The 26,503-nt window shown below is 37.0% G+C and overlaps 1 protein-coding gene across 1 annotated transcript; it reads right to left on the bottom strand.

Annotated features, from left to right (window-relative positions):
* Positions 1–315: 315 nt before the first annotated feature.
* On the bottom strand, positions 316–24,908 carry LOC115493568 (CD226 antigen-like). Its single transcript, XM_072924292.1, is given in 6 exon segments — positions 316–480; positions 2,536–2,700; positions 9,724–9,998; positions 10,001–10,137; positions 24,523–24,689; positions 24,692–24,908. Coding segments are annotated over 6 exon segments (978 nt in total). The 5' UTR covers positions 24,761–24,908.
* Between the last annotated feature and the right edge of the window lie 1,595 nt (positions 24,909–26,503).

Genomic DNA, 26,503 nt, shown 5'->3' with positions numbered 1-26,503 from the left:
TCAGACCAAATTAACTTTATGTAAACTTGCAGATATATTCTGCATATTATAGCTGTTCTAAAAATGATACTTAAGAGTCCACCTAGCAGGTAAAAGTGTTTCTGTTGCAGAAGGACAAATAGTCTCTAATCCTGCATATGAATTAAGGGATAGGGTAACTATAGGCTGCAATACAACACCAACACAGCCAGGGTCACGTCACTGACCTGCCAAAGCAGCCCAGGCCATGCCAAACACAGCCAGTTTGGCCTTCCACATCTTGCCAGCACAGAGAAAATAAAGTCTATCCTGTAAATAAAAAGGCCTGTGCTTTGATTACTTCATTCTTGAGAAAGAATCTAATGGTCTTTTCTTGTGTTTGTGTGAGACGTTTTTGCAGTTGACATAAATCTCCTCTGTCTTCCTGAGTGATGATTCTTCTCCTCTTCTTTCTTTGCTGTGTATGCTATGAAAATTGGATCTTCCATAACTGTTAGGAGGCTAAAAGAACATTAAAAGGAAGGAAAAAATATAAAAAAAATAAAAAGTTGAAGGACTTTTCTCAAAGCAGCTACCACTTTGAAAAAGCAGAAAATTTTTTCTTCAGATGCTGATTTGGCTTTGGGAAGTATCAAACCATCAATAAAAACAGGGGTTTGTCTTCTTGTTTTCTGTGAATACATTTCAGATACAAGTCCTATGAAAAAAGGAAATTGCAGCTTCAATATGTTTTCCAGCTGTCTAACATCTGGCCCCTGATAAAGCACCAGTGAAATGCCCCCTTCCCCTCACACACACTCTTCAGATACTGATACAGTCTCTCCTACATCGATCTTAAAACATGAATTTTACTGAAGCTATTGACTATGCTAAGAATTAGTCATTTCATTATGACAACTTAATATTACAGTGCCTGGGTGAACTGGTATGGAGGAAAGGCAGTTTCTAAAGCAAAAGACTGGTCCCTAACCTATGACCACTCTAGGAAGAGCTTCATCCTGGCACAAACAGTGACCCAACTGTCAGAATTAGAGAAATTGGCTTTATAAGGACATCTTAGTGGAGCTTGTCACTGGATCATACGGGAGTGAGATCTGAGAGGAGATAGGTGGAAAGCCAGAGTCTCACATCCATTGTGAAACACACCCCCCATTAAGGGTGTGAAGAGACAAGACAGAAGCAGTAAAACTGGCTCCTGTCTTTCAACTTCTAAACTTCAGGGCTTGAATAGGATTTTTAAGGGGGAAAAAAATGACTCAGTGTTCCAAAACACAGATTACTACAATGCACAAAAAAAAAAAAAAAAGCAAAGCATCTATCCTAAAGAATTGTAGTGAAGCTGAACTGGAAAAAACAGATAAGACAAACAGGATCACAGAATATAATTTTTTGCCTCAGTTTTACAAGTGATGCCTTGAGGAAAAAAGACATTATAATGACATAAATAATAAAAAGGCTATAAAACCAAAAGAGATAATTTGTTAATAACATGGAACAGAGTAGTCTTTAAATGTATCTGCAAAGCATTAAAGGATATTCATCAAAAAATAACAAATATTAGAAACCATATTTTAAAACCTTCAAATTTTCCTGTCTATATAATTTCAAATTAAACTATAAGATTCAGGGGATATAAAGAGTAGACACAGAAAGGAAAGATCTTACTAAATATACACTACAAACCATGAGTATGCTTCATCTTAACAGGTGACCTTACCCAGATCTGAGTAGAGTACAAAACTTTTGATAAAGCCTCTGTGATCCTTCTTTCTGAAGACATACATTTAGTCAGAAACATAGTGGAGGAAACTGCATCATACATGATAGTATAGTCTAAAATATCTAATTCCAATGTAATGCTGATACTGCTTACTTTCCCACTGAAATCAATAAATACAATAAAAATCCAGGTAGACTTGCAAGCTGCAACATGCATGAGATTAATGCTATGTCATAAAAGCCTGAAAAGGCCCTTTGGTTTGGAGAAATACTAATATGTTGTTCAAAATTCCAGCAGCCTCATATATTGTGGTAGGAGAAGGAATACATTTTCTGCTCACTATTTTTTACCTTTGAAAGAAGAGAGGTTCTTGATGAGACCACTAGAGATATTTGGCAGGGAATACAGCAAACTTAGATAATGGTTTAAACTATTAAACTGGAACATAAAATCAGAGGACATAAAATGCTAGCAGATGTAGAAATCTTCAAGATATCACCTGTTCTCTCTGCTCAAAATAGGAATATCAATGCTTCACCTGATGTTATTCCTGGCAAATCACCCCTAACATGTTGTTTCAGCTAATACCACAGTAAGCATTTAGCTGACAAAGGAACGTGAGTAAGCCATTTGTTTTCCCAATGTGAAAAAAAGGGAAAAAAGCAATAAAATGTCACTTTTTCATAGGCTGTAGAACTGATAGGTTTTTTCAAGTTGAAAATTCTGGTGAGAAAATTCAATTTTTTACAGATACCTTTTTTTTGTTGTTGTTCTGAGGAGGATAGTAGGATGAGCTGTTAACACATCCATCCGTACCTGCTTCAGTAGATTATGTAAATTGATTTGTTACTCACTTTTTTGTGATAAGCAGTGGTGATGCAGAAGATCAGTAGGAAATCTAACACTGAAACAGCAGCAGAAATCCTTTCAGCTAGGTAGGTAATAAGCCAATTGTGATCCCAAGCTGCTAAAAATATGATTGGAATAAACACAATCGGTAATTTGTAAAATTATAAATCAGCATGAACTTTTTATGACAAACTAAGCTGAAAAATCAATGATTATATAAAGACATTAGTCCATGACAACTCATGCTCAATATTCAGACTTCATAGCAATTTCCTCATTTCTAGAAAGCCTTTGTTAAGCTGATCCAGCTCTTAACAAAGTTGTGACTGGGATGACCAAAGGTAAGTGAACAGAGCACAGTAGTATGAAAAAAAATAGCTATGCTTTGTATAATCCTTTTCTATCTCCTTCCCTCCCCAGTGAGAAAGCAGTCCATACATAAGTTACTCAATATATGGCTAATAAAAGTTCTCAGTCTACTTAAATTAACGTTCTTGGCTAACACCAAGCTGTGAGGAGTGGCCAATACTCCAGAGGGCTGTCTGAAAGCTGCCCTTCAGAAGGACCTCGATGGGTTGGAGAGATGGGCAGACAACTGTCCAAAATTCAGTGAGTGCAAATGCAGGGTCCTGCATCTGGAGAGAAATAACCTAACACACCAGTACAGGCTGGGGCTGATCTGCTGGAAAGCAGCTCTGCAGAGAAGGATGTGGGGGTCCTGGTGGACAACAAGCTGTCCATGAGCCAGCAGTGTGCCCTTTTGGCCAAGAGGGCCAATGGGATCCTGGGGTGCATTAGGAAGAGCATTCCAGTAAGTCAAGGGAGGTGATCCTGGCCCTCTACTCAGCCCTAGTGAGGCCACATTTGGAGTGCTGTGTCCAGTTTGGGGCTCCTCAGTGCAAGAGAGACATGGAGCTCCTGGTGTGGGTCCAGCACAGGGCGACAAAGGAGATCAAAGGGCTGGAGAGTCTCTTTTATGAGGAAAGGCTGAGGGAGCTGGGTCTGTTTGGCCTCAAGGAGAGATGACTGAGAAGAGACATCATCAATGTCACGGAATCACAGAATCAGCTAGGTTTGGAAGAACCTTTGAGGTCATCAAGTCCAACCTGTATGTCCGTAAGTATCTGAAGGGAGGGTGCCCAGAAGATTAATGAATCCAGGCTTTTCTCAGTGGTGCTAAGCAATAAAGCAAGAGGCTGTGGGCAGAAACTGAAACATTTAGGTGGATCTTTAGGAAGATCCACCTAAACGTGAGGAAGAACTTTACTCTGTGTGTGCTCAAGCACTGGGACAGATTGCTCAGAGAGGCTGTGGAGTCTCCCTCACCGGAGATATTCAAGAACTATCTGATCACAATCCTGTGCCATGTGCTCCAGAATGACCCTGCTTGAGCAGGGAGGTTGAACCACATGACCCACTGTGTTCTCCTCCGACCTGACCCTGTGGTTCTGTGATTGTAAAGGTTGTCCCATTGGAGATACCAAACAATCATTCAATATTTCCATGGGCAGCAAATTATTTTGCAGATTAACAGGAAGATCATCTCAATGCTCAAGAGATTTTCTGTTCAGTATTGCATGCAATGGTATCCGTTATTTTCTGCTCCAATTCAAAAACAAATCTGTTCTGCTTTTAACAAAAAAAAAAAAAATTCACAAAAATTTCTCATGTTATCATCTCCCTTTTTTAATCACCTAGTATTGTACCTGCCTTGATGATGGATGTCAGGAAACCTGCCCCATTTGTTCTAGCCTAAGTAAAAAGGCTTTCTTTAAAAACTGCAACCTAGGCTGGAAAAGTTAAACTTATAGTAACTTTGCTTGAAGCACATTGATTTCTCTGGAATGGAGTCATATTGTCAAATGAAACTAAATCACAACCCGTAATAACTAAAGGTAGAGACAGACAAGAAAATGGCTTAAAGGTATAAGCCAATTTATTCTTATAGTGCTCAAGTCTGTGGTGAGGTAATACTTATTTTTTAGGAGAAAAGCATTGGAGAAAAGAACAGAGGTAATATTATCAAAGTCACACAAGTAATCCATAGCTTAAGTTCTCAGCTCTTCATTGGTGAATGGGAGCTAAAATCTGTGTTCAGGTGTGCTCCCTCTTTAACGTTCTGCTCACTCTACAGCACAGCTGCCCCAAAGTTCTTCCATTGGGGTGGACAACTTATGTGCTTAGTTCACAGGCAAAGGGAAGCAATCAGTGTCACTAATGACAGTAATCCCAGCTAACCAGCTGCTGAGCCATCACCAGATGGCTTTCCTCTCCGGTATCAAAAAGGTGCACATCTTCTTATCTGGCTGTTCTGAATCCCACATGAGACTTGCTCTGGTATGCCTCTTGAGTCTTAATGTGTCCATTGGAAAGGATAACAAAAAATACTGATTACAGAAGAGTCTTATCCTTGAATCCACTGCTATTTTACTGTAAAGAAAAAAGAAAGTAAATTCTCTCAGAAACTTACACTGGTATGTGTAAGCTTCTGAGAAGGTATGTGACACTATAGAGAAGGCTGCCTGATAATACAAACCAGCACCTTTTGTGTTATAACCACGCATGAAATCACTCTACTGCCAGAATGTTTTCAGCTCCTGTGTACTTTAAATGACAGGATGGTTCATATACCTACCTCCAAATTCAGGAAAAATGATAATGTCTTTTTTTTACCAGCTATTATGCTACACACCACACAAAGCCATTGTCTATGTCAGTGAGTACTTACAGAAATACAAAACAACCCATCCTATAAGTAACAAGGGGAAAAAAATTAAATATTTTATTTGATTTTCATCAAGGATGGGTGAATCTGGATAGAGTTGCGGATTTTGGCAGCATCCCCAACCTTCGTTGTAACTGCTCCAGACTTAATTTTTCTTTTTCTGAAGTTTCACCTTTGGTTTTATCAGGTCATGATAATAATCTCGGAGTTAATGAGTTTGAGAGCTGAGATTATCGGCTGTCAGTTAAATATGAATGAGAAAAATCATTAGATTCTTTTTCTTTTAAATAACAACAAGTGAAAGCCCATGTGCCTTTTCTCATTTGAAGTGAGCAAAACCTCCCTTAGGCATTTGTTTTCTTTAACTACACAAAACCTTTTGTAATTACTGACTTTAACATCTCAGTCAAGATTTTGCAGAAACATGTCAGAGACTTGTCATGTGTCTCCTTAGTTCTCATGTTCTCAACAAAGGTGTTATGCTGACAGGAGGTTATTAAGTATATTTTCGGCATCAGTACAATTTCTGTCAAGTATTAGTATTTCTCTGCAAGTTTGGGAATTTTTTTTTGTGGGACACTTTTCAACCGTCAGTGCACCAACTTTGGTTTTGAGGAGGAAGCACTGATGGGCCAGAGAGTTGTTTTAACAAGAGATTCAAACTGCTCTGTCAACAACTTCATGTATTTTGTCATGTGCCTTGTTGGACTGGCACGTATGGTATCCTAACTGGGTATCACTGAAATAGTTTAACCCATAGCTGAAAGGCAGAAATCCAGCATGAATGCATTTAAGCCCACAGTATGGTGGTTGGTTGAGTAGAGACCCACAGAGATAATTTGATACCTAGTGTTCATGCTGAATGACTTCATTAAGGAAGAAGGAAGATAATTTTACTCCTATCCTGGTTCTCCTCACCCCTTTACTGCAGTTGTTATTATCTGTCTGTTTCCCATGGCCTAGAAATGCTGTTGTCTCCTTCCAGCTCTCAAGGAATGTATGATAAACCCCTGCAACAGTGCAAGTACTTCCCTGCTTTTCATCTGGATGCTAATGAAGATTATCTTACTGTATTCAGCCATGGTGTGATCTCACCCTGAGCACTGTGTGCAGTTCTGGGCCCCACAAATTTAGAAGTAGGTGGAGATATTTGAATGTATCCAGAGGAGGGCAACAAAGCTAGTGGAAGACCTAGTACAAACTGCACTGTAACTCTGACCCCCCTAAACATGCACATAAATGCAACCACTAATCCATGTTTCAGATGTAGTGGGACCACACAAAGACATGTTTCTGACTTACTTTGCCTAAAAGAACTTGCTACCCTGCTTTTTGCTAAAGTGATAAAAAAATTGTTACATTTCTGAAAATCTTCAAGAGGGAATAAGTACTTCTTTTTCAGCCCTGCTAATTTTTCAGTCTTTTCATATGACATGTCCCGTTCTTTCCAAACCATCTACCCAAACAGTATGTGGATCGCAAGTCGGCTTCCTTTCTTCAAAGACTGTCTCAAAGAAAAAAGCGTAGTAAGAAAAGCACAGAAAATGGGTTCAGATGTGGAATCTGGTGTCATGACTCATCTCCAAATTAAGAATTTTTAGCAGGAGAGATATGGTGAAGAATACATCAGAAATTAATCCAGAATCTCTTGAACACATTGTATAAATATGTAATATTCGGCTGTTTCTGTAAGACTGGTCCAACAAGAACTACACTGCTTTAAAAATACATTGCTTTAAATGTTCCAGGTTTTGAGGTCAAAAAGTATTTGCAGAAGACCGATTTAACCTGTTTCTGGAAAACAACAGTCACGAAATTTAGTAGAATAGGGTGGATATACTTAGTGATACTGAATTAATCTCATGGTTTAATTTTTGCTAGCATTCAAAAACATTAAATGCAGCTTGCTGAATTTTACTGATACAATTACAAGACCTGCTTTCATGAGGCTTGAATTCCTTCCTCTCTCCCTTTTTTCATGGAACAAGAATTCCGTGCTGTTTTCTTTGCAAAAATTCATTCATCTCTCATTCATAGACATGAAGCAAGATGCTTCTTTCTACCATACCACCTCTCAGAATCAGCAATTTTTGGACTGTTACTTCTTCTGAAAATAATCCTGTGCTCTTAATACAGCTTTTTACCTAAGATTCCTGCTTTTCAAAAGTTCTTGAGGTCCTCTCAGCAACAGTTTAAAAAAAAAAAAAAAAAAAAAGGGGTTCTTATCTTTTCTCTTGCTCTCTCAACTTAAAACCTAAACAGCGGCTCTCCTCCTCTCCTCCCACCTTCTAGACTCAGTATTTCAAAATAACTCTCGAACTGGGCAAGGCGAGAAGAATCTCACCCATACAGAATCACACCAACAGGCTTAAAGCGTTGGAAGAGTTTGGTAGAAAATCTGAGCCGGAGCGTGGCTGTAATGCTAAGCCAATGAAAATGACATGACTGAACTGGTAGAACATACCAAAAAAAAATAGTGCAGTAAGTTTCTGGCAGCAGTTTGTTTATTCTAGCCACAACTGTTGGATCACATAGCGTAAGTTACTCATGAGTTTGTGAGAGACTTCACTGTCTGTGCCACAGGGTGCAGTGGGAGCTGATGCCTGGCCTGTTATTTCTCTCCACTTAGTGTTTTTATATATCACACCAGAAATATTAATTGTGTGTTATGAAAAAGCTCCAAATGCTGAAGAGAAATAATAGGAAAGCCTTGATATTTCAATTTCATTGAGATTAATGAAAACTCAACAAAATGCACTTAATGACACAGGGTGAGGGATTAAAAGGGATACATTCTGAATCATACTGTACTTTGTATTCTTCAATGTTTTCATATTTTTTTCTCCAAGAAACAGCCACAACTATGCTGCCATTGCTAGGACTAAAATCATAAACTGAATTTGTTTCAAGAGCAAAAGAAGCATGGAAACTAAACTCTCTTATTTTGGAGAAGAAATATTTTTTATAGGTAGAACTGGTCATTCTGAAGGTTACAGTATTTTTTTCCAACTATATGTTTTCATTTTGGTGTTAGATGCACTGCACTTAGGAGTAAGAAGGACATATTTCTATTGCTCCACAATCAACACGTGCTTGATTATATCAATATAATCAGGATTTTTAAATTTGAATGTTTAAAACTGTCAGAGGTGAGGACTTTTTGCCCTGTTTCCTGTATTTTTATCACATTCTGCTCATTTTCATAGATTTTTGTGGTCAAGTATTTGAAGTAAAGCAGGTTATCATGGGTTTTTTCCAAGCATATTCTCCTTTTTTCAATTAACCATATCACAGTTTAAATATATTCTGGAGTTTTAGACCATGCTACAGCACTGCCAAACACTCATGTATCACCAGGAACAAGGAGAGAGCAATGAAAGCTGTACTGAATGCTTCAACAGAGGGAGGCCTGGGTTGGTGCAAGGATTAGGTCTTCAAAATGCATTTTACAGAGAAGAAGCAAAACCAAGTCTTTTTTTTTTTTTTTTTTTTTGGGTCATGATAGAAAATAGAAGTATAGGTGGAATTTAACTTACAATTTGAGAAATTTCAAATTGTCTATGTGTTGGGACACATAGGTCCCATTATAAGCAAACTGTGATAATAGTGACAGCAAAACCTAGAGAGCTTCTCAGCTCTCCATGAGGAAAAGCTCTCCCTTATCTGAAAAAGGTAGAGCACAGTTTAGAAATTTCTACATGACAAATACTAATGTGGGTGTGTTCTTTGCCTTTGTTGGAGGACAGGTCTCATCCCCAAGGCCCTGCAATATGATGTGCGGATGGGGACTTCTCTTTGGCCTTCTTTAGGAGAATGCCCACCTCTTCCTGCAAACTCAGGCACTCTGTCCACTTCCAAAGCATCTCCTTCTTGTAAGTCATATGAGGAGCAGCTGAAGGAGGTGGGGTTGTTTAGCCTGAAGAAAAGGAGGATCAGAGGAGACCTTACCACTCTACAATAACCTGAAAAGGTTGTAGCCAGGTGGAGGTTGGTCTCTTTTCCGAGGCATCCAGTGACAGGACAAGAGACTCCTTGAAGCTTCACCAGGGCATGTTCTTGTTGGACATGAGAAAAAGGTGGTCAGGCATAGAAACAGTCTGCCCAGCCAGGTAATGAAGTCATTGTCCCAGGAAGTGTTCGAGAAACAACAGGAATGATTCAGTTCACAAGATGTCCAGTCCAAGTTTGGGCTTGATGATCCTGGAGGTCTTTTCCAGTCTAAATAATTCCATGATTCTGTGATTGTTAATATCAAATCAGTTTCTAAAAAGACAAATAGGTCTAAAGTCCTGCAATGAGATCAGACAAGCTTAAACCCAGCTTATTTTTGAGAAAATAAATTTATTGTTAACTTTGCTATCTTTTACATGCTGCTAATTGGAATGTGGTATTTAAATAAATCCTCACTTGTTACTGAAGAGTCATTTTATTTGTATAAAAGTGCTAATGCCTCAGAAGGCCTTGTTTGAAAACATTTACCATTTTTTTTCCTTTGCTTACCAGCCACAGTAAAATTTATCATATAGTTTTTGTTTCTTCCAGCAGCTACATGGAAGTATACCACAAAGTCAGAGGCTGTAATGTTTCAAAAGACAATCCTGGAGTTTTCCTGGTCAAAACAATGCACTGGTGTGCATTCTTTGAAATCTGAACCAAAGCTTTGCTTTCCTGATGAGTTGCACAGAATGACAATATCTACCCAATCTGCTTTAATCCTTTCCCAATCACTCGCTGCACTGAATCTCCAATTTTATCAGGGCAATTAAAAGCAATGTTTCCTCCCAGCCAGGTAAACATGGGATTATTTTGTTTCTCTGACACTTCAAAAGCATCTGTTGAAAACACAAGACCTAGCAAAAACCTGCTTATAATTAATTCAAGGGAAGTTTAGTTTCCACAATTCCAGTACAGCAAATATTAATGAAATTGACTTACAGCAGAATGACATTGAAATCATTTGAAATGCTGAAAAATATAATTCATACCTATGACTGTATTTTTGTGCACGTTTGGACAAAACAGTCTTTATGGAACTCTGAGTCTGTGATGACATTGCAAGAAGGCTATTTCTATAAACTTTGAGTACATGAATGTTCTATTAAGAGTTTCAGGAAATATTCAGCAGCATAAATTATGGGGCCAATCTAATTAAACTTGGCATAATCTTGTTCTTCTTTCACACTAGTTATAATAAGAAAATGGTTTGATGTGACCCTCAGGACATGCTTTAGTAAATTATGTTAAAGACATTCCAGCCTAAGAGCTGCAATTCTCCCATTCACAAAACTCACACCACCTAAATTTTGAAAAAAAATCTTGTCCATTCATACACTGTACTTGGGAAAAATCTGTATAGTCTGTCTGTGGTATGAAAGACTTCCAGACAAATTCAAGACTTCAACCACATAGAAACCAGAGATATATCTTAAATAATTTTGACTGAAATCCCTTTTAGATATTGTTTTTATCAATATAATTTACTGTTTACTACTTAAGGAAATACATGTTTAAAAGTCTGCAGTAGAAAGATTGTCAATTTCTCTGATATTCAGAGCCACTTGATTTCTAAAGTCAGCTTTATAATGCCTGTATCCCATAAGCTAGGATGAGCACTGTCATCTTGCTGAAGACCTTAATGTTGGAAAAGAGTAATGATCACACTGTTGTTCTTAGGCTGTAAAAGGATCAATCTTTCAAGTTCTTCAATTAGATTTTTTTTAAAATTAGATGTTTTTAAATAAAAAAAGTCACTACAATATATTCTTAATGTGTTTGTTTCTCTCTGTGGCAACAACTGGAAAGTAAGTAGGCTATCTAGGAATAAGTGTTTCGCGTTGGGAGGATGGAGCCTCCATTGTGGGAATCTGTAACTTCAGAGAGCCTCTCAGTCTCTGTGAAACAGAGAGTGAAAAAGTCTAGCCTGCAATTTTTTATCAATGGAATACAGCACATAAAATTACATTCCCTCTGCCTTTGGAGACCTGAAATATGATTAAAACATTGAAATGTAGAAAGACAGAAGGAACACTGCCTAATGAGTTTACCTAAAATAATTAATGAAGAACTTGAAGATCCATGTAGACTGCAATCAAGGAGACTGAAAATTAATGACAGGCAAGGACAGAAGAGAGTTAAAATCAGTAAACCAAACAGAAGGTATAACACAGTGAAACTAATTAACTCTTTACACAGCTTGCTAAAGACAACCAAATTTCTATTACTGAAGTTGACTGCAAAGGCTGGATAATAATTTAAGTTCTCATGCAAATTCCAGCAAGAATTTACCTATGGAAGTCTAAGTATTATTTAAATTAGACTGAATAACTGCTATGATGGGGCTTTACACTTACAAAATAGGTTCCTTGAAGTGCAGTCCCTCAAAATTCACTACATTTAATTGGGTAAATTTTTTTATATACCTTGCAGATACAGATCTGCAGATTCATTCAGATTTGCTAGGGAAGAGGGGTAAACGAAAAAGTGATCGAAACCCATCCTCTCCATGGAACACCGTATTCTCAGAAGTCAGATCCTTTCCTCAGACCACTAACTTCCAGCGACAGCCTGCTTTACAATAAACCACATATTCTTGCCAAAGAAATCTTGCACTTCATTGTGCAGTCTTTGCTCTGGATTTCCACTATGAGCAAGACCTACTGCTACCCACATTCCCTCAGGAGAGTTGACATCTCCCCATCTTCTCCTGGATACATCCTTGCTGTCTGAATTGTTTCATTACAGTGCCACCCTGAACTCCAGGTGATCCTCCTATGTAAACATGCTTAATAGGGAATTTTGTGTATAATGATGCTACCTCCTACCTTTCAGAGCACTCCCCCCTGACCCAAATGACAGGACCTTATAACAACCAGCCTTCTTCCCTGCTGCTGATTTGCCATATATTTGCTCGAAAATTGTACAGTACACATATGGTCAACTGGGAGCAAAGAGATAAAACATTTCCACCAAACAGATGAAAATATCTTCTGTCTTAAAATGTATTAGTTAACTCCTGTGTTATATTTGCCAAACAATATATCCCAATTGCTTGATAATATATAATATTACAACATTGTAATACACTATAACAAGAACATTACAAAGCTAAGATTGCCTTTCAAATTCAGTGAAGATTTTCCATGTGGAAATCTTGATATAACTGTATAATTTTCATGCATACAAATAATAAGTGTTATGTTAATAATGAGAACAAGGCATAAACAGCCAAATTAAAATAGAAACAGTTTGGAGATTCTTGCTGCTCTGCATTCTATCATGACCATTTTCAAGCATAGACATCATGATTTTTTTTGTTTGTTTGTTTCTTTATTTGTTTGCACATATATCTTATTTGAAAATAAGCAGCAACATTAATGCATTTTCACTCTTGATGAATAATGTAAATATCTCCCTTTATTACAATATGGTACCTTGAACAATTTGTATGATTATATAAGGAACAAACAATGGCAAATCAGGCCTACGTAGTTCTAATTAAATCTTCTAGGTACGCTAAAGAATCCCAGGCTTTTGTTTTAAGCAATTGTCCCATTTTATTTTGACAGCAGCATCAGCATAGTTCTTTCATCCTCCTTCTCCTCTGTTCAATCACTTACTTTATTTAGCACCTTACTAAACACAGTTTCTTTGCTTTCAGCCTGGTATGTGTGGGATGAAAACCTCCCGCTCCCAGAAACTCTTCTCTGGGAAAATAGCACACCCACACCCCTTCACCCCTGCACACGCACAGCTCAGGGTGACATGCCACGTGTGAACACTTCAGAAATGTTAAATAAAAATTTATCATTGCGTCTGATAAAAACAGACTCTGTCTTCCTGCTACTCATGCCAGACACTGCCACTGTTGTCTGCTCTGCCCATGGTCACATCCTGCTGCCTGAACAGAAAGCAGGAGGAGGTGGCAGCACTCAGGATAGGTTCAGAGGCCTCTTCTTAGCAAGAAAGTGCTCATATGCTTGTTATCCTCCACCAACCTCTTTTGGCAGCATGTTATCTCATCATATTTTGCAGTTGTACCTATGTCTGTCTGATATAGGGTATTTAAAGGAGAAAAAAAATGCAAGATGTCATATTTTTAAAATGTATTCTCTTTCAATTTTTTTCTTGGATAGCAAATATCAGGAATATAGAGAAATAGAAGAGTGTAAAGGAACTCTCCAAGATTTAAAGTATCAAGCAACTAAACTAAAATTCTGCAGCAGGGAAATAGTTGAAGTTGAGAAAATCTTCTGAAATAATAATAAAATAATGGTATAATTTCTCCCCATCCTCTCCTGCCCTTGCTACAAGCACTTAGAAGTCAAAATAACTCATGTGAAAGTCTGGTCCCCATTCATTAGTAGAGATTTTCAGACTTTCTCCAGTTTTTCATGTCCACTTCATTTTTGTTTGGTTTGGGGTTTTGTTTTTGTTTGGTTTGTTGTTCTTGTTGTTCTTTGGCCTCCGATAGTATTAGCTGATACTGTTTCTGCAGAGATTCTTTCATTCCCTTAAAAAGTAATGCTCTCTATCAGAAATAACTGAAGACCTTAGCAAACTTTTCAAAACTGCAAAGTTAACTCAGCTCTACAGTAGAGGGAGGTTCCCAGGTTCCACTCGGTTTGCTGAGGCTCCACACACAAATACAGTTTTCTTCCTCTGCTTGTAATAAGCAGTGATGGAAAAAAAATTGTGTGAAAAGGAGGCTTAAAATTTTAGGAAGACAAACTTTCTCTGGGGCTCTTCTTTTGACCAAGAAAATCAGTTTTCAGAGGAGAAAATATTTTGAGTGATCCTTTCACCCTTCCTAAGTAGACTAAGCAAGGCATTATATTTACCTTCTAAACTACACACATACTACATGATTTTATAAAGTTTCTAAAAACACAGGTTTGCCTCTTTTTTCCAGTTTTAATGAGGTACTGACACCAGTTCTACAATTACACCAGAAACTAGAAATACTGTTGTGTTTGAAAAATGCATTTTACTAACAGCAGCTGTTCAGCTCATGAAAGTTAAAATTAAAGTATTTATACTCCTATATGCTTAAAACATCCCTTTAAATATATATTAAATTATATTGTGAGAAATGTGGTGACTCTTTTTGTACAAATTATTAATTCTGCATTATACGCTAAACATTGACCACACAATTGTAATTCACCTGCCAATTGCAGTTTGTTTGTATATATTCTATTTTTGTTGATTTTTTCCTGTTGTATGCTGAACTTCAGTTGCCTAGAGTGCAAGGAAAGAGAGAAGTCAAAGAGAGGGAGGGAGAAAGAGTGCTGTTTTAATAAGAATGAGAAAATCATTCTCTCTTCAAGTATAAACAGTTATGAACTCCCAGCAATGAGAATTTGGTTGCTGGGGAAGAAGTCATCTGTTAAAATCATCTGTTAAATCTGTTATAGAGCACTATGACAAGATCTACCTGCAGAAGGGTCTTGAAGATATGAGTGGTCAGATTCCCAGACTTTCATCCTATCCAGGAATTTCATTCAGGTTCAGGATGAAGAGAATTTTACCAGCAACAGGAGTTCAATGAGCAGAGGAGTTAACACAGGATGCTGTGCTCAGCATTCGCCTACTGTCGATGACCTGTGCTGTCTCACAGTGGCAAAAGGGAGAGAAATGCTGTGCTGAGACACTGCATATCACAGCCTGCACGTGTGTGAGTGTGTTTGAGTGTGTGTGTGAGTGTGTGAGTGTGTGTGTCTGTGTGTCTGTGTGTGTGTGTGTGTGTGTGTGTGTGTTTATGTGTGTGCGTTTGTGCCCAGCTACTCACTCACACCTGCCACAAGACTCTTCAGGGGTGCAAAACAGGCAGGGCAGATGATAGCAGGGTTGAAGCCACAAAGAAAACAGGCAGGAGAGGGGAAGGGAAGGGAAGGGAAGGGAAGGGAAGGGAAGGGAAGGGAAGGGAAGGGAAGGGAAGGGAAGGGAAGGGAAGGGAAGGGAAGGGAAGGGAAGGGAAGGGAAGGGAAGGGAAGGGAAGGGAAGGGAAGGGAAGGGAAGGGAAGGGAAGGGAAGGGAAGGGAAGGGAAGGGAAGGGAAGGGAAGGGAAGGGAAGGGAAGGGAAGGGAAGGGAAGGGAAGGGAAGGGAAGGGAAGGGAAGGGAAGGGAAGGGAAGGGAAGGGAAGGGAAGGGAAGGGAAGGGAAGGGAAGGGAAGGGAAGGGAAGGGAAGGGAAGGGAAGGGAAGGGAAGGGAAGGGAAGGGAAGGGAAGGGAAGGGAAGGGAAGGGAAGGGAAGGGAAGGGAAGGGAAGGGAAGGGAAGGGAAGGGAAGGGAAGGGAAGGGAAGGGAAGGGAAGGGAAGGGAAGGGAAGGGAAGGGAAGGGAAGGGAAGGGAAGGGAAGGGAAGGGAAGGGAAGGGAAGGGAAGGGAAGGGAAGGGAAGGGAAGGGAAGGGAAGGGAAGGGAAGAGTGAAAACCACAGGTGCCAAGGCAATGGATAGGGTACAAACCCAAGCTGCCCAGCCCCAAAAGTGTTATATGACAGGAGTGTAGCCTGAGGACACATGATAATAAGTTTGTTATGCAACTTGGTACCCAGTAGAAAAATATAAAAAATCAATATATAATCAGTATTTTTACCAAAAAGTTTCATCACATTTCTTTTGTCCTTATTAAGTTATAAATTCTATTCCTGTCTTACAAGCCAGCTGAAAGACAGGTTCATCATTAGAAATATATGCAGCTGAAGAAGCTTTTGCAGATATGAACATTTCAGACATTAAATAGTAATCACCAGTTAGTGATTTCCTTTAGAATATTTGGAAGTTTAAATACTGAATCTGTAATTCCTTTTATCCTCTGCTTTTTGTCTGCCTATTTCTTGTATTAACTTGTAACTTGTATTTCCCCAAATAAAATATTATTCCATCTTTCCTACACAAAACTATCTCCTTAATTGTGAATACTTTAAAGCTGTCACCGTACACTTTCTATTTTCCCATGCAGTTCCATCCTGTGATGATTTCCAAATTGCATTATCTCAAAATTTCATCCATCACATTTACTATGTTGGAAACAAAAAACAAAGTTACAAAACTCTTGGATATGGATTTAATTACTGGGTGTCATTGCAGTTATGTTGGATAGTAGAGATAATACCATACTTTATTTAAATTGAATTCCCAAGTGGTGGCTGCAATGGCATAAAATTATGGAAGAGTAGCTGAGAAGATGAAGTATTTTTGGCTTATAGAGGTAGCAGAATACTAGCCCTCAAACAAAATGTTTAACCCATTAGATTCCATTTGTGCTCCCTTAGCATTTCCCTGTTTGTGTAGGCATACTTGGAATGGTCACCCTTGTATCCTGTTTTATTGTTTTCAAGGTGTTTCCTGTCCATATAATTGCACACCTTTTGCTTGTCAGCCAAGTCCACTTCCTTGCTCACATGTGGGTTGTCATCTCACTTTCCTATTGCAGCTCCCCTCACCAGTCTGTTGTCAAGGATGCTTTTCTCCTCTGTCCTCACATGGATCCTGACTTTTTCTAGTATTCCTTGATCAATAAAAGAGCCCACCGTGATAAAAGACAACTTGTTGTTGACACCAGCCATGCAGCTCAGTCCGGGCCCATGGAATTGTCCTTCACTTCCCAGAACTCTCCCTTTTTTCAGCAGAATCAAGAAGACACCACCTAAGCTGCCTATGTTCTTGATCACCCCCTCTAGCACCATGTAGTCGTGCCTGATGTGCTTCAGATCTCTCCTGGGCTGATCTTTGGTGTACATATGAAAAAGCAGCAGGGAAAGCCTCCTTAGTCTCACTGCACTGTTATTTTCCTTAACATAGCATATTCCAATGCAAGCATAGTAACCAAGAGTACCTAATAGCATCATTAGTCTTAGTAACTAACAAAATGTTCAAAATGTTAAGAATTAAAAAGAAGAAAAGGGAAAAAAATAAACAAACAAAAAAAGAACAAACCCATCTAGATCCTTTTATCCAGAGATGGATAAAAGGATCTGGATGCTCTGACTGCTAGCCAAATAATATCAAAAATATAATCACACTGTCTGTTTCCGAAAGAAATTTTCTCAGGTATGTCAAGAGAGAGTTTCATACAAGACAAAGGAGGCATTTTTCTGCTTCCTTTAGATGTGGTAAGACCTTAGATGGAATATGACATCCTACTATTAGTATTATTAAAATAAGTTTTTACACAAATGGGAGAAAATTCAGATGAGAACAATAGCTGATTAAATTTAGAATTGTGAACTGAGAAGAAAAGCTGAAAGAACTGTGTTTGTTTAGTGCAGAGGTCTCACAGAAGCATAGAATCATAGATGTCTTGGGTAGGAAGGGACCTTAAAAATGGTTTAATTCCAACACCCTTGCAGTGGGCAGAGACAAATTCCACTGAACCAAGTTGCTCAGAGCTCCATTCAGCCTGGCATTGAACATTTCCAGAGATGGAACATCCACGACTGCTCTGGGCAAAAAAAATGAAGGATGAAGGCTGATAACATGACACTTTCTTTCTCTATTTTTCAGAGAACAATAATTAATAAAGTCATTATTAACCAAGAGATATCTGGATTAGATATAATGGAAAAAAAATCTCCTTGTAAGACTGGTTAAGTGCTGTAGTATGACCTCACAAGAGTTTTATGCATGCATTTCCAAAGTGGGAATTTCTCAGACACATTAAGCATATGCTTCTCCTGCCTCAGAAGACAGAGATGGATGAGATGAATTTGGAATGTCTCTTCCAGCCTGAGTTTTCCACAGTTTTATACCTGCTTTTGATCTAAGCTTTTCCTTCAGAAAGGAAGAAGAGATATCTCTTGTACTCCCAACAGGGCTGACTTGGTTTCTTTCCTTTTAGCATTTTACAATGAAGGGGCATCCAATCTTTAGTTCATCATAAAAGATAAAAAGTAAGAAAAGCAGCATTTAAGAGGTCAATAATCACAGCAGAAGTGTAAAAAAGGCATCTTCACTTGTCTCCATCTTCTTGCTTTCTAATTAGGGGCTGACAATGTGGCTGACACCGTGTAAGATACAGAGATAATTCTGGCTCTGGGGAACTCAGCATCTAAGAGCCAAAGAATGAAGGTCCCTCAGGATTAGTTCTTGCTTCCATGTGCTTTAAAAGACTGATAATTTTTCACTGTAGACCTATGAATCACATTCTAAATTGAGACAGAGATAAATAGAAAGCAAGTTATTTCAGGTGAATAGGGACTTGAAAAAAAGCTATACAACGTGCTGCTTTTGGCAGGCAGAAGATCATTAATATAGAAGTAAGTGCTGAGTGGCATGGATATCATCACACTAGCCAAGAATAGAAAAGCTCTGTCTCTGCTATCACAGAAGAGGTTGATCACTCTATTTAAAAATTGGGAGTACTTAATGATACATCTGGCATTTAAATACTCTATTAATGAACTTCCATTCTTATTCTGAGTTCCTAGCAAAACATATCCCCTGAGAAAATGGTCCATTGTCACTGATTGACAGAAACAACAATTCATCCATAAATTAAAAGAAAACCTCCAAAACTCCAAACCCCACAATTCCCAATTAAGGAACAGAAAAAAAAAATAATAATAAAAGGGAGACCTCATTCCCCAGGCCCCCAAAACCAACAAAAAACCCCAACGAATTATGCAACTCTGAATAATTCACACTGTGGATATAAAAGTCACCATATCAACTTTTTTTTTCCCATTTTACTCAGAGCATAGCATGGAAACTTTAAAGTCTAACTAACACTATTTGAACGTCCAACTGAAATAAAATTCCTGAGAAAATAAATAGTCTTCCAAATACATAGAAATTCTTGTTAATATTAACAATTCTGAAAAGGCAAATATAGGACAAATATATTCCAGGTAATTATAACTTCATTTGTTTTTAATAAACATACAATGCTGTTCTGCCATAAAGGCCAGTCTTTAATTAAATAGCTTATATATCATATAATTTTTCACTACTGAAGATTTTCAACTTTCTTTTTAGATGTGTAGCAAAGGCATGGTACATAGCAGATCAATTTATGATCTCTCTAATGATGTTTATTGTATTTTGTATTTTACATTAAATTTGCATTGTAAATTTGCTAATTTTCCATTTTAAGATTTCCGATTCAATTTTATCTGATTGAGTTCTGCATCACAAAGCTCTTCACAAATTGCTCAATCATTTCTGCTTCTGTTAAATTTTAAATAATCAACATTCTAACTGCATTTCAGTGAAAACTTTAAAACTCTTAATTTGGGGACTACTGCATTTTGAAGCAATGCAGCCTAGAGAGCTAACTATTAACAAGGCCAAGAGGTTTTGGAAGGATGTGTGAAGCACATGAAGCCAGATGTACTTACCAGTATTTCTCAATGCAGCATGAGTCAGAGGATAGTTTGTGGTTGTGTAGGAGGCATTAATACCATGGTCTGGAAATGGGAAAATTATTGCACTGAACAGCAGCTGACAAAGAAATTCTTCATTCTTTCAATAAGGGCAAGACAAAAAAGGGTAGGATTATCTTTATGGGCAATGACAATAGAAAGTTCTAACCAAGCAGTAATGGCACATAATGTATCATCACAGATATGAGAGTGCAATAGGAAGAAAGTTTTGCGTGGTGTCTGTACAGGGAGCTTAAAATATATCTGTCAAGTTAAACAGAGCCCTGGACTTGGAAGATATTTTGCATGGAAATTATCACTAATTTATTTTGCCAGATTGGGAACAAGACAGGAATACCCTTCAGGTTTGAGAATTCTTAAATTCTAGATGTAAAGATATTAATGGAAATCATATTTTTAACCCAATATTTGTCTGATGACATTATCTTAGCTTTTCTGTTTATACACCCTCATTATAATGCTCCATGGAGTCAAGTACAGCTGAAAAACAACAGCTTAAGAACGTTAAGGTGGATATGTAGGTGACATGACAAAACCTGAATTTCCTGACCAGAATAATTCCTTAAACTCTTTTTCTGCAAATTGATATTTTATTCATACTTTAAAAAAAAAAACATCACAGATTAGTAACTTTTGTACTGATGGCTTTAACAGAGAAGAAAAGAACCAAAGGCCTAAAGATAGGTCTGGGAAGGATGAAGTAAATAAATGTATCCATACCTCAAGTGGCCAAAGGCAATCAAATACCAGACAAACCAGAAGAAGACAATGCATATTGTGTAAAGATAAAACAGATTTTCCCAATACTTCTTCCAACACCTTTAAAGTAATTCTGTGTTTCCTTTTAATGTTCTAATGACTGTAGACATATCTTTTCTCTGCATACATTTCTTTGTGAAAGTTAATAGTTTAAAACAAAAGAAAGAAGGATTGCAGGAATTCCTGCTGCTGCTTTGCTGATGTTAGATACATGACTGGCAACTGGCGAAATGTCACAGTTGTTTAATGTGTTTTGAGTGGTCACCTGGGATGAAAAGTATAAGGTACACCTCCACACAGCCCTGTCCAATGGACTGTCCCAGTGCCCTGCTCTCTCTCACTCTTCCATTTGAAAGTAAAGTTTCAACACCTGCAGCTTCAAATACCTTTTCTTCCAGTCAGCAAGTGCATGAATTAACATCTCTTCAATGATCAGATTCCTGTGTGACATCTCCAATGTTAATGCTTCTTCTATTAATAGTGACTTTAATCTCTGCTCCTCACATTTTATACTGAACTTGAAATCAGTCTTCAGACATACATCCCTAAGCATTGTACGTAAGAAAGAACAGATCACTTTTAAACTGTTCATTAAGAATGATGGAATAAAGATATTGACTATTCTTACATAATCAGTGTATCTTAGAAAATATGTTAAGAATTTTTCTCTGAAAGTAAGTGTTTTGTCTGCTTAGTGCAGGAGGATTTGTGACTCATATAATGTGGGAACATTGAGGATAAAAAAAAAGTCCCTTGAATTCAGTTCTGAAAACTGTTGGCTCAGATTCACCCAGCTTGCAAGTATCTTCCTGTGGGATAACTAGAGTGTTCTTTACCCATACATTCATGTGTAAAAGAGGCAGCACGAACTCTCAAGTTCTTTGCAATTATGGCTCAGGATTTCAGCACTGCATCTACATGTAAGAATATCCTGTAGCTACATAAACTGTGAAGTTTCTGACATAATATCCTGAATATTATTTCTTTTTTGTCAGTCTGTTTCAGTAACTGTTTCAATCACGGGGCATAAAGAAAACATGGATAACATTGTATAGTTTGCCGGAGCTCTCTCTCACCTATTTCACAAATGCAGTAAGAAAACTTCAGACAAATTTGTTGTGGTCTCTTATTCATTCAATAACATCTTTACCACACATGAAAGAGTACAACCACCATGGACATTTTTTTTTATAAAGACACCTTTACTCTAAAAGAAAACAGAGATCTTGTCAAAATACTGAGAAAAAAAAAATACTTAATGTTTTTCAAATACCTGATGTCGTTCTTCTCTTTTTGTTTTGAAAAGCAAGCCATCATCCCCAGCCATTTTTAACATCTTGATCTTGTAGTGTCAGAGGTCTGTTACCATGTGAGTTTCTAGATCTAGTGACACTGCTGTCACCATTAGATACTCCTTGAAATCTTTACTCATTAAGGGTCAGCACTCAAGGATTCAAAGTATGCAGATTGGAATCACACTAAATATACTCACATTGTATTCAAATTTTTAAAAATTGTACAAATCACATGGGAAAGCAGAATCAGACTCATGACCTCTGTTGATTACCAGTAGAGCAACTTTGAACAGATTGAGTGCAGAAACGTTCATTGTTTTGCAAGACAGTAAAAGTTAACCCAAGATACTTTATTAAAATTTATGTAAATGCCAGCAGATTTGATTGACATGTGAAGAACATTTTACATTTAGTCTAGTTAAGAAATCTCCATCATGAGCATAATGTCATATGGCATTATTTTAATTTATTTCTTCTATTTCCTTCCAGTGGAAATTTTGAAAGCAAATCATATATTCTACATCTATAGTCTGGTGTCAGGTTTCATTGAAGTACACAATGCAGATTCCTCAATGGCATAGTTACCTGCTTAAGTTGGTGCAGGAATGTCTCTGTGTCCAACAGTAACAGGTCTTTATACATAAATCTTGACAATTTTCAATGCCTTTGTGGTATGATTTAAATTATTAAACGGGCTTCAGTTTTGATTTATACAGAAAACTTAACAATACCTACTTAACTTCACTGTGCCAATTCAGAGGGCAAGCTTAAGTTTCATTTTGAATATATGTGTCCACAAATTTGCATGCTTTTATAGGCACACACTTCACAACTTTAGCTCAGACAATCAATATTTAAATCTAAAAGCATGAATAACAAAGCATTAGACACCATGAAAATCATAAGAAAAAGAAATGAGTCTATTAAATTTTTGTTGATTAGATGAAGAAGAAGAAATGGATTTTGCAGTGAGTTGTTTATTTGTCTGGGGGACTGTAGATAAATTAACTCTTTTAGAAAAATAATGTCTATTGGGAATCAATAATTTATAAATCCAAACAAAAAAAAAAACATATTGTAATTGGAAAAAAGTTTAATTACCTACAAAGTGATCATTCTTGTATGTTGGCCAGATTTCTTTATTACATCAAAAAAAGATACTTTAAAAAGCATTTAATATACCAGGACCCCAATTATTTTTTATGCTAATCATTTAGAACAAGATCCATGTACAGTAAAATATGAGATTAACACTCAACTTTCTCAATAAACTTACCCTGGTGCAGAAAAAAAAAAACCCACTAAAGATTAACATCAATGTCCTAATTTTACAGTTTGGAAGACAAGAAAAAATATGGATCTGGTGACAGCAGCAGCTAAAATACTGTCTACATGGATGTGAACTTTACTGTTTATTTAATCTCAGCAACATGTCATCCAGGAGTTAAAATACTTGGTACTGACAAAGGTGCTAGCAAGGTAAGATAAAGTCTGACTGAAAACAGTTCTACTATGATTACTTAATAAATAAATACATTCCCTAGAGTCTGATTTTAATAACACTTAATTTGCAGTGTAGATTAAAGCTGTAATATTTATCTTTACGGGCAATACACTTCATTTTCCTCAGATCAGATCATGTTTATACATATCTACCAGGAGCTGAACAGGATTGTTCTCAGAAATCTTGATTCTTTAAATGGAAAAGGATTAATTTCAATTCAAAATTATTGTCTACCTTTGTAGTTGACTTAAATAGACATACTTGAAACATGAGGGCTTTGCTGTTGATTGAGGTTTCATTTTTAGTGTGTTCAAACTAAGAGAGAAACCCCACATGCTGAGAATACTACACAAAATCATTTGAAAAAAACTTACCTCTGCTATCAAATCCACTTTTTGCGTGGTTTAGAGGGTACTCAAATCTGTAAGGTGATTGCCTAGTGGAGGTGCTGGACTGAAGAGGATCATCCCACAGGAAGGTGACTGCCTTGTTTCTTACATCATTTCAGATTGACTCTAGCAGAGACATCCAGGAGCAAACAGCTGGTATCAGTGCTGCCTTGGCCAGAAAAAGGACTACAAGAACTTCCAGATCTCTACTGCATTTAACTTTCAGAATTATACCCATTCTATATAAGGGCTTTGCACTGCCAGAAGTCAGGTGGGATTGAACCAAATAAGAGATCAGTTTTGCCTGTATTCAAATGCTAGGAACTGAAATTTCCTTTTGATCTTTTCTTTCCTAGCTGGGAAATACAATCAAATGTTGAATGGCATCTATTTTCACTCGGGTGAATGGGAAAGAGGAGTATAATTTTTTTACATTGTGACTAACAAATCAACAAAACAATAAGGCCAGCTGCTTATATTTTGAAGGCTATTCTGTCACATGTACATAATGATTCTTCTAAGTTTTCAGTTGACCTATGCTGATGAGGCATGTATAGAAAATTACTAGAAAAGAGATTTTTCTGCTCTTAGTCATAGGACTGAAAGCGAAAACAAATTAGATGAGTGGTCAGGTAATTAGAGGGTTTTTGGAAAGTACATGGACAGCTACACAGAAAGTACATGGGCATAGCTAGATCTTTTTCTCTTCTTCTTCCCTTTTCCATTTTAAAAAAAATTTCTTTTAGAGCAAAAGTTGCAGTACCAGATGCTCCCTGAATTGGCATAGATTTCTGTCTTGCATATATCTGAAATTTTTTTTAAAATGAGATATTTGATGACCTGAGTAATTTCTATTACCTTTTTCAAAATTCGATCTGAGTCAGTTGCAATGGAGAAATTGTTGGTTATAATAGAGACCATCATCTTCCAAAGTGCTCTTGATGAAGAGCATTATTTTCAAAATAAATTCTCCTATTGCATTTGTCTTTAGTATGCATGCCATAGATTGGATTCAAGACAGCTGTATTTTCTCTAAGAGTGACATTAAGTTTCATCCAGGATGTCTGGATTATCACAGCTTTTTTTTTTTTGGATATATGTACTGCATTTCCACTTTCTCAGTAAGCTTTGTAGATGAATCTGCAAACTATGCTTCCATGTTGGCTAAAGCACACACAGAAATTCAGTTTCAGTATTAACATAACTGAAAATTAAATTCATAGAGAAACACAGAAAAAACTTTGGTAGCACTACAAGCAAAACACTGCAAAGAAAGTTTGCTGAAAAAAACCCCAAAAGCTACAAATTATTATTACTTCTAATTTGTGACTGTCACTGAGCTGTCCAAGGCCAATTAGTGAATTTGGATTATATCTGTTGTGGTATGATAAACAACCAAAATATGCTAAATAGGAATAAGAAAACAACTTTACTTCCACAAAGTTGCAGGCCAATAATAAAAACTGTGTAGTACTTTTCAAAGAACATGGAATCAGTGACTATAGTGTGACATGATTTTATTCAATCTCTGCACATCTACTGTCCCCCTGACAGGATATTTTCACTTTTGGAATATGAAAAACACCATGTGCTTTTTACTTTCACATTCTGAGAAATACCAAGTTGGAGGCCTCATTGCAGTTGCATCAGAAATTGCCTAAATTCCCACCAAAATCAATCTCAGAATAAATTTTTCATTCCCAATGAATCCATTATGCATGGATACTATAATAACTGATGAAGCAGGGATCTTCAGGGTTTATCACCAGAAGAAAACAGGAATTTTCCATGTTATGTATCCAAAATGAACTGGTTTTTTTCAGACACCACAGTTGAACATTTTTCTATTATTCAGGGATTAAAAAAATCTAAAGAGAAGATAAGACAGTTTCTATAGCTCATAAGTCGGTGACTAGTTATAAAAAGTAACATCTTAAGGTCTGAGAATTTATTTGTGATAATATGGCATGAGGTATTATTTTGGGATCAAAATTATGCAGCTTGAAAATTCGTGTTCAAAGGTGTAAGAATCCTGACTATTCATGACTCATGTTGAAATTTGTCAAAACAAGCCTCATTCTTACATTTTTAATGGATTTTTCTTGGGACAACTGCAAGTATTTTTGCACTTCGGCAAACCACACTTTTACGGAGCTGTTTGAAATTGGAACAATATGACTAATTTGAAGTCAAAAGTAAGCTTGAATCAACCCATTAAAATTCTCTAATGAATAAATAACAGTAATTTGAACAAAAGCTGAAAAAAGACGTTAATATTTCAGGTGAGTAATAGCCTGCACAAGCCACAGAAGGACTCGGCATCAGAGATGCTCAAAACACCTTCCACAATGCAACAACCTGACTGGAAATCAGAATCTGCACATATTTATCTGTATAACACTAGGCATCTTTTAGAATAATTCAACATACACTTCTTTTCCAACCAAAATGATTCTATGATTTTCAGTTTTTTCCAATGAATTCATTTTGCCACTGTTAATTCCACATTGTTACAGTTACACTTATTTCTACTTCACCTCACCAACAAACAGAATCCACCAAATGATGAATACGGAAATCCTACTCTATACAACTTTTTAACTCAAAAAGCTGTACTACCTGAATATACTTACTTTTAGAAACAAATAGAAGCTAATATACTTATATAAATATGATTAGTAATGTGTCTTTTTGTCAAAATTTAGAAAAAACTTATAAAGGTTACTCTTCTCAATACCTTAAGCTGGCATGATTCTTGTGTTTCTGTTATCTACAACAATTTTCATATAAATTTCAAGTATTTTAAAAATTTTCTTCTTATGGAGAACAACTCTGTGGGGAAGAAGAAATCTGAATTTCAGTGTGAGATGTCAATAAACCTTGACTTTTTTTTTTTCCTGTG

Source organism: Taeniopygia guttata, chromosome 2, assembly GCF_048771995.1.
Source record: "Taeniopygia guttata chromosome 2, bTaeGut7.mat, whole genome shotgun sequence".
Lineage (NCBI taxonomy): Eukaryota > Metazoa > Chordata > Aves > Passeriformes > Estrildidae > Taeniopygia > Taeniopygia guttata.
The sequence above is the reverse complement of the archived record's forward strand: the minus strand, read 5'-3'. Positions and strand labels throughout refer to the sequence as shown.